The sequence below is a fragment of the Pseudochaenichthys georgianus genome, unplaced genomic scaffold (genome assembly GCF_902827115.2).
Source record: "Pseudochaenichthys georgianus unplaced genomic scaffold, fPseGeo1.2 scaffold_1574_arrow_ctg1, whole genome shotgun sequence".
Taxonomy (NCBI): Eukaryota; Metazoa; Chordata; class Actinopteri; order Perciformes; family Channichthyidae; genus Pseudochaenichthys; species Pseudochaenichthys georgianus.
This window is the reverse complement of record NW_027262402.1, coordinates 15001-24218: the sequence shown is the minus strand read 5'-3', so window position 1 is coordinate 24218 and position 9218 is coordinate 15001. Positions and strand designations below refer to the sequence as shown.

Below are 9218 nucleotides of genomic sequence, written 5' to 3'. Positions count from 1 at the left end.
GTGAACAGTATTTTAGTACACGTACTTATTTACATAACTACGACTGCTGCCATGGATTCACTGTATTTCAAGTATCCATCCGCGCAGGCTGCGAAAAGGTCATTTTTCAGCCTCACCGTCGTCTAAAAAAACGATTAATCTCACGTATAAAACATGTATTGTTTCTTCATGTCGAATATTTGTGTTTAATTCAAGAAAAAGGTTAAACGGTGTATCGTCGCTAAATAACATGTTATAGTTCCACCGAAGGACTCAGCGGAAGGACACCACACTGTTTTGTATAAATACCCCTGCGCTGCTCTTTGTTCCTCAGACCAGACAGCAGCCGGAGCAGATCTTTTACAGCTGGAAAAACACTTGTGTGTAAGTATTTAAAGCCGTGTAGTGTATATTTACCGTGTATAAGCCCATATTTTACCAATGTATATCGTTGTGTTACTAAGTATTAATGTGGTAGCCCTCTATATAGCTGTTTAAATCGAATAAATGACGAACGGCCGCTGTGTTTTAGCCCTAGCTGGGGCCTAGAAGGAAAAAAAGAAAACGTCGACGGGCAGAAGGAAATTAATCTAAATCCTGCCTTTTATTCAGTCTGGTAAATCAGTAACAGTAATAGCTATAACGTATTAAAGGCGAGATATATCTCTGACCACAATAACTACAAAAAAAGACTTTTAATGCCGCATCCGGTTACCGTAGCAACATTAGCTTATATTGGCATAGCCGTTAGCTTACCTGTTAGCCCAATCGACCTTTAGTTGAATCACTCGACGTTAGCTTAGCCATTAGCCCAAACGTCTGTCTAGCTAAATGACTCATCGTTAGCTTAGCTGTTTAGCTTAGCTGTTAGCCCGAATGTCTGGTTAGTTGAATGACTCAACGTTAGCTGTTTAGCTTAGCCGTTAGCTGAATTACTCGACGTCATTCTGTTTAAGCTTTTACGTGTATTTTTTTAAACTAGGTTTCAAACTCGGGTCTATTGTATTTTAATTAATGAAGTAGTGTGTGTTCTGTTTTCATAAAATGCTGCCACAGTTATAAAAGAGGAACTTATTTAAAAGCCGTTTGGATTAGCTGTAAAATGCCTCGTCACTCTGCTGAAAATGGGGTGTTTTTTCTTTTGAGCTCAGGGAATTTTTTTTACTTTCAATTGATGCCACAAAGGCATACTCTTACATTATAACACTGCATAGTGTTCAAGATTAAATAGATGGATTATTTATCCCAAACTGGGAAATAATTTTGTCAAAGCAACATTTTGAATGACGATTTTTTTTTTATTAAAGACATTGACATTTGAAAAATCTAAAAAGCAATTAAACATAATCCGAACGAAATACCTGTATTCAGAGGAATATCTAAAAAATAGACAATATAATAGGCTTAACATACCAATCTTCTGTTAATATACATAAACAATTGTGTACAGTAGTTTGAAATAAAAAAACAACAAAGCAATTTTTTACTAAAGAATAATTAATACTGAAGAGAACATTTTACTAGACAATCAATACTATTCAAAGTAGTTTTTAAATTACGTTTTTTAAATGCAGAACTTTGCTTTTTGTAATTTTTTGTGATAACTAGATGAGTACATTCTGAATTATTCATGTTTTTTCTTCTCTCTTCAGTGTCAAAATGCAGATCTTTGTCAAAACCCTCACTGGAAAGACCATCACCTTGGAGGTTGAGGCAAGTGACACCATTGAAAATGTCAAGGCCAAGATCCAGGACAAAGAAGGCATCCCCCCAGATCAGCAGAGGTTGATCTTTGCCGGGAAGCAACTGGAAGATGGCCGCACCCTCTCCGACTACAACATCCAGAAAGAGTCCACCCTCCATCTTGTGCTCCGTCTGAGGGGAGGCATGCAGATCTTCGTCAAGACCCTCACCGGAAAGACCATCACCCTTGAAGTTGAGCCCAGTGACAGCATCGAGAACGTGAAGGCCAAGATCCAGGACAAAGAAGGCATCCCCCCAGATCAGCAGAGGTTGATCTTTGCCGGCAAGCAGCTCGAAGACGGCCGCACCCTGTCTGACTACAACATCCAGAAGGAGTCCACCCTCCATCTTGTGCTCCGTCTGAGGGGAGGCATGCAGATCTTCGTCAAGACCCTCACTGGAAAGACCATCACCCTTGAAGTTGAGCCCAGTGACAGCATTGAGAACGTGAAGGCCAAGATCCAGGACAAAGAAGGCATCCCCCCAGATCAGCAGCGCCTGATCTTTGCTGGCAAGCAGCTGGAAGACGGCCGCACCCTCTCCGACTACAACATCCAGAAGGAGTCCACCCTCCATCTTGTGCTCCGTCTGAGGGGAGGCATGCAGATCTTCGTCAAGACCCTCACCGGAAAGACCATCACCCTTGAAGTCGAGCCAAGTGACAGCATCGAGAACGTGAAGGCTAAGATCCAGGACAAAGAAGGCATCCCCCCAGATCAGCAGAGGTTGATCTTTGCCGGCAAGCAGCTGGAAGACGGCCGCACCCTGTCTGACTACAACATCCAGAAGGAGTCCACCCTCCATCTTGTGCTCCGTCTGAGGGGAGGCATGCAGATCTTCGTCAAGACCCTCACCGGAAAGACCATCACCCTTGAAGTTGAGCCCAGTGACAGCATTGAGAACGTGAAGGCCAAGATCCAGGACAAAGAAGGCATCCCCCCAGATCAGCAGCGCCTGATCTTTGCTGGCAAGCAGCTGGAAGACGGCCGCACCCTCTCCGACTACAACATCCAGAAGGAGTCCACCCTCCATCTTGTGCTCCGTCTGAGGGGAGGCATGCAGATCTTCGTCAAGACCCTCACCGGAAAGACCATCACCCTTGAAGTCGAGCCAAGTGACAGCATTGAGAACGTGAAGGCCAAGATCCAGGACAAAGAAGGCATCCCCCCAGATCAGCAGAGGTTGATCTTTGCCGGCAAGCAGCTGGAAGACGGCCGCACCCTGTCTGACTACAACATCCAGAAGGAGTCCACCCTCCATCTTGTGCTCCGTCTGAGGGGAGGCATGCAGATCTTCGTCAAGACCCTCACCGGAAAGACCATCACCCTTGAAGTTGAGCCCAGTGACAGCATCGAGAACGTGAAGGCCAAGATCCAGGACAAAGAAGGCATCCCCCCAGATCAGCAGCGCCTGATCTTTGCTGGCAAGCAGCTGGAAGACGGCCGCACCCTCTCCGACTACAACATCCAGAAGGAGTCCACCCTCCATCTTGTGCTCCGTCTGAGGGGAGGCATGCAGATCTTCGTCAAGACCCTCACTGGAAAGACCATCACCCTTGAAGTCGAGCCCAGTGACAGCATCGAGAACGTGAAGGCCAAGATCCAGGACAAAGAAGGCATCCCCCCAGATCAGCAGAGGTTGATCTTCGCTGGCAAGCAGCTTGAAGACGGCCGCACCCTCTCCGACTACAACATCCAGAAGGAGTCCACCCTCCATCTTGTGCTGCGTCTCCGTGGAGGAAACTAATCCCCCTCCTCTCTAAAGAAGTCTCGAAAGCCACCCATCTATACCAGGGTTGAATTTTCAATTTTTGCTCCGGCTGTCAGTCATTCCATTTTAATTTTTTTCATTTTTTTTAAAGTTTAAATAAAGATTGAGCATTCCTGACTTTTGCATTTTACTTTAAATGATTTAATTGAGACTGGTTTAGCTGACAGTGTGTTCATGGGGTTCCACAATTTGATTGATGGTAATTTATTAAACGGAAAAGCATGATGTAAACCGTATAGGATCAAAGTATGCATAGACAAAAGTTCACTATCGGGTAATACATAATGTTGACTGTTTTTCGACAAACCCCCGGAATGGAGCCGCTGAAAATATTGCTGTGACAAATGTTGGTAACTAATAAAATGACTTGAACTGTCCCCACTCTGACATTATTTTTAAATAACACCTCACTCAGTACATCCTACATTTTGCAGCACTGCTAATTTTAAATACCTCACTATTAATTATCTGGGTTTCAAGTTATTAAAGTAATGTTTGTCCATAAGATGCCATATATCTGCTTTTCTGTACTTCACTCATATTTCAGTTTGCCAGTAGGTTAAAATATCAATTTCAGATGTTATGGACAAATATTGGCGTCACCATCTAAAATGGACGTATGTGGAATTATTACTGCAATAGTTAATCTTCAGTTTGAGTTGAGTCACTATTCAATACATTTCAAAATTATTTATTGCACATATTTAAAAGTACCTTAATTTAGAAACTATAATTTGGGGTTATATATAATTTGATATAAAGCAGGTGTGGTGCAATGCTCCTTCTGGGAACTGACGCTCGTGAGAGGTTACGTCATCAACGGCCACAGATGCTAAGTGCTAACTAAAGAGCTAGCTGTTGCTTTCTGCGTTCAATGGGGAACTTTTAGCTTTAGTCAGGAGGTTTTATTGTTATGATGGTTGTACTGGGAATTTCACCTGTGTTATCACCTTTTACCAAGGGGAGTAGTAATCCATGGATGTGTGATAAGAACTGGATACAGCGTTCATTCCTATGAGAGCTGCTCATTGACGCGAGGACAAAATGGCCCCACATTTGAGAGGGCGAAACGTCACGAAAGTATTCATATATAATCATATAATCCGTTCTTGTTGTGCATCCATGGGTAAAGGTGAAACCTACAGTCTATGGGTAAAACTCATGTAGCACTGAACACATCACATGAACGCGCGGTCCCGTGGGTTAGATGCGCGTTCATAATGCCGAGGGAAATAACTCAGAATAACGTTATTAGAATATTTTACAACTTGAGGACCGAATTTTTTTAATAAGGGCTACACACATGTTCATACTGGGTAGTTTATTTAGTTAAAAATTATCCAACGATTTACAGACGTCTCTTTCCCCATGTTAGTCAATGGGGAAAAGTATTTCCGGGCCCAGCGACTGATACGGAAGTACCGCCGTTTGGCCTCAACGAATATTTTCCTCAGAGTCCGGCGCACTTCCTGGGGGCTTGGAAAATATTCGGTCCTCAAGTTGTAAAATGTGCTATTAACCAGGGGTGCACATCACTGTTTTGCCCTGGTTCTCAAAGGAGCACCTGGAGATGTTGCTTGGTGCTCATCCTTAAAATGAAATAAACCGTACCTTTTGAGGGGGTCTTTATTTGCCAGACACACGGCACTGAACACACAGAGGTGAACACAAGACAACATTAGCACGACCAGTAATCATACAAGCTGTCATCCCTACCCTCCTGACTGTCAGACATGGTCGCTGATGATGTCGGCCAGGGGCCAGAATGAGTGAATGGGCGTGTCTTTGACTGTTTAGAGGCACATCTGGGCGTTACGTGAAGCCCGCAAAAGCTGCACCGCATTTCGAGTCGATTGTGATGTATAAAGGGAAACCGGCGTAGGAAGTGCCGTACGCACTTTCCTCGCCGGTACGCAATGTTTGGTGAATCGGAAAATGTCGGAACATTTCTGTACCTATTTTTTGGATTTCTACTACGTAAGCAACCTTCCCACGTGAATCCTACGCACGGCGTTATACACGAGGCCCCTGGTGCTCTTTTTTGCACCTGCGCACCAGTTAACTATTCTGAGAGTTATTCCCCTCGGCATTATGAACGCGGATCCAACCCACGGGACCGCGCCGCCCGGCACGTTCACGTGACGTGTTCAGTACTACATGAGTTTTACCTTTACGCACAATGAAAACGGATTATATGATTATATGAATATCCATATTATACATCCATGATTTTTTCCTCAGAGTCCGGCGCACTTCCTGGGGGTTTGGAGTAATCAGGAAATGACGTGGCAAAGTTAAGAATGCCTTAAAAAATACATTTAAAAAGTCAAATGACACTGTTGTAGAATATAGTTAAATAGTCTTAGTAAAGTCAGGAAAAATAAATAAATGTATTTATTCTTAAACTGGTGTCTTCATCTTATTTCCAGGGGGAAACAGGTTTGTTTACCAACATATTTCATTATGTTTACAGAGTATCACTTAAAACAAGTGGTTTAAAAAGGTCGCAAAAGCCATAATTGTTCTGTAATATGAAAAAAGAAATTCAAATATTGTGTGAAAACAGGATTAAAATAGTAATATTCTAGTATCTCTGTATAAAAATGTATAGCATGACATACAAATAAATAAGTCAGAAAATCCAAGTATAGGATGACAGAAAAAAATATAAGAGATTTAAAAAAGGCATAGTTTCACAGAAAAAGTCGAGACAAATTGAAAAACGTCATAGTGTGTTAAAAAAAGGCATTGTCAGGGAATAATTCTGTATACATGTTTACTTTTCGCAGCCGCTATCTCCCTTAAGGAGGGGCTGCCCTAGCAAGTTGTTGTTGTTGCCAGTTAGTTACCGGGCAACTGTCGGTCAGAGATAGTCGTTGTTGTGGGACACCTGGAACACATCCTTCTCGGGGTGAATGTTGATTATTACTCTGAACGAGTTCAAACCTGGAGCTACAGGAGGGCTCTTCAGGATTGATGGTGGCATCTCACCCGTGTGGTCAGACTCGTGGCACGTGACATGTCTCGTGAATTCTCCGGCCGAAGCTCCAAATAACCCGTCCGTGTTTTCCATCAGAGCTCCAGCTCTCCTCGTGTCTCTATAGTATGTGAACAATTATTAAAAAGCCATAATTAAGTGTTTCTAAAAACGTAATATGTTGAACATGTTTTCACTAAATGCGATGTATTTAAACTCCTCCGGTGAGAGGCTAATGATCGCAGCACAAAACAAAATCAACACATTTTAAATGATGTTTTATTACATGCTTCACATCCACAGCGCGCCATTCTCTAGGACTCTTTAAATGCACAAGAAAAAGAAAAAAATCACGATGAATAAAAGTGAAGCCTAGCGGGTTCATGCACTTCATCTGTATATTATTATACACACATTGTGGTTCTTATTTTGCAGCTATTTGAGGTCACTAATAGAGAGATTCAGGGGGGGGGGCTAAAGTGTAAGTTAGACATTATATCATAATCAGAAGCTGGCGTTTCACAGCTCGGTGTCGGCACACGAGTCGCTGGAGAGAGATGGCTTTCGCGGGGAGTCTCGCTGGTGAGCAGGTGTTTGCAGCAGGGCATTGTGGGTATAAAGGCCGTGGTTATTTCTGGAGTTTGATTCCAGCTGCCGGCGAGGCGGGGGGGGAGGTGGAGCCGGGGAGGAGGTCTTCAGGTGCAGAGAGAGGCTGTGGGAGAAAGGACTATCAATATCACATCAAAGCATAGCATCAAAACTCCCCCAGAGTCACGGGGTAGCCTCAGGGGGACAGGAGAGAGTGTGTCGGAAGAAATGTAAAAAAAAGTCACGTTTTGTTGAAAAATCTGAAGAAAATCAACAACAAAAAACATGAAAAGATGATATGAAATAAAGACATCATAATGTAGCATGATGGTGTGTGTGTGTGTGTGTGTGTGTGTGTGTGTGTGTGTGTGTGTGTGTGTGTGTGTGGCACAGAGAACCAAATAGCACTGCTTTAGTGCAAATGTAAGATGCAGTAAGGGCTAAAGGACTGCAGAGGGCGCTGTTCGACCCGAAGAGGAGGAACTACACCAGGGGTCTTCAACTAAAATTCAACGAGGTCCAGTTAGAGAAAATGTCCCCATGCAAAGGTCCGGAACATCAAAATGTCTAAGTTGCTTCATGAATTAGTGTGATATGTATTGAAGTGACCTGTAGCTTTATCAACGTCTGCATGTAATCAACAACTGACTGCCAATCAAATAAAGAAAGTACAATTAAAAAACAACTATTTATTGTCAATTAACATTACTTAAATACTGTGGATATGTGTAATGTTTAAATATTGAAGTTAAAAGCATCAACCTGGTGCACTTTGAGAGCAACATTAAGAGATCTATGGATACATCTCTCAACACCCATATGAAACAGAACTGTAGCATATTTTCCTTTTTGGATATTTTACAAATCACTCCCCTTTTAAACTCTATTCTTGTTACTTTTAACAACTTTTTTGTTGCTGTCATCTAGTATTTTATACCTGTTTTCATTTAGTCTCATTAATAACTATAATGATCATATCAAGGTGTGCCTTAACCTCACTGAGCTGAGGTTATCTGAGCCTCTCAGGAGAGCTCTCTTCCACCTGGTTGTAGAAAAGCTCTTTAAATTCGTTAGCATAGCTAGCTAACCAGATGCTAACAACAACAGATCGCCACTGTGCTTACAACTAAAGACACTGCGGCATGTGTACGGCTCCTTATGGGTACTGCAATATTTTAAGGGCTGGAGCGGCGTTCCGGTGCTCTCTGTCAGCACTCCTTTCAGACGAGACATACCACGTGAAGACACGTTACGCTCGTGTTGTGTTCATGAACCTGTCCTTGGCCAGGAAAAACAGGTATTCGCTTGTTTAATTATTTTTGCGGTCTAGATTTCTTCTTCTTTTTTGAAGTGAGAAGTTGTCCGTCTGTCGGACTGACTCCCCCCCCCCCCCCACCCCCAAAACGAAAACTCTTCGGTTCTCCACGAATTATACAAGTCACCCAAATCAGCGTTAAAAAAGCGGAAGGCGCCGAAAAATCCCCTATTAACGTATTGTTTATAGGTCCGGGTCCGTATAGGTCGGCGTCTGGGTCCGGATCCGGACCGCGGTCGGCCTGTTGCCGACCCCTGAACTACACGATCAGCAGAGACGTTAATACATCAATGTTTTACAGCAGACATTATTTAGACACCAGACCCAGAGGACTAGAACTCAATTAACAAATAAGTGTCATTCTAATGCACGGAATGATCTTGTGTTATTCTCCCTACTGTACACGCTGCAGTTTAAATATTATGTCTCATGACATGTGTACAGTAGAGCTGAAGTGTGTGTGTGTGTGTGTGTGTGTGTGTGTGTGTGTGTGTGTGTGTGTGTGTGTGTGTGTGTGAGTGACTATATAGCGGGATCAGTTCATTCTGTAAACTTTGTAAAGCATACATTCATATTTTACAGATTTTTCCATAACGTGTGTGTGTGTGTGTGTGTTTGATGTGTGTGTGTTTGGTGTGTGTGTGTGTTCGGTGTGTGTGTGTGAGTGTGACTATATAGCGGGATCAGTTCATTCTGTAAAGCATACATTCATATTTTACAGATTTTTCCATAACGTATGTGTGTGTGTGTGTGTGTAGGTGTGTGTGTAGGTGTGTGTGTAGGTGTGTGTGTGTGTGCAGCCTTAACATACAGAGTTCACAGAGTATGTCGAGTACAAAGGTAAAC

At 42.9% G+C, this 9218-nt stretch overlaps 1 protein-coding gene across 1 annotated transcript; it reads left to right on the top strand.

Annotated features, from left to right (window-relative positions):
* Positions 1–277: 277 nt before the first annotated feature.
* On the top strand, positions 278–3869 carry LOC117441227 (polyubiquitin-C). The gene is made up of 2 exons (XM_034077425.2): positions 278–363; positions 1632–3869. The coding sequence occupies exon 2, from the start codon at positions 1639–1641 to the stop codon at positions 3466–3468; it is 1830 nt and encodes a 609-aa protein (XP_033933316.1). The 5' UTR covers positions 278–363; positions 1632–1638; the 3' UTR covers positions 3469–3869.
* Positions 3870–9218: the final 5349 nt, after the last annotated feature.

Coding starts and splice junctions, on each gene's coding strand:
- LOC117441227 (XM_034077425.2), top strand. CDS start 1,639: ATGCAGATCTTTGTCAAAACCCTCACTGGAAAGACCATCACCTTGGAG.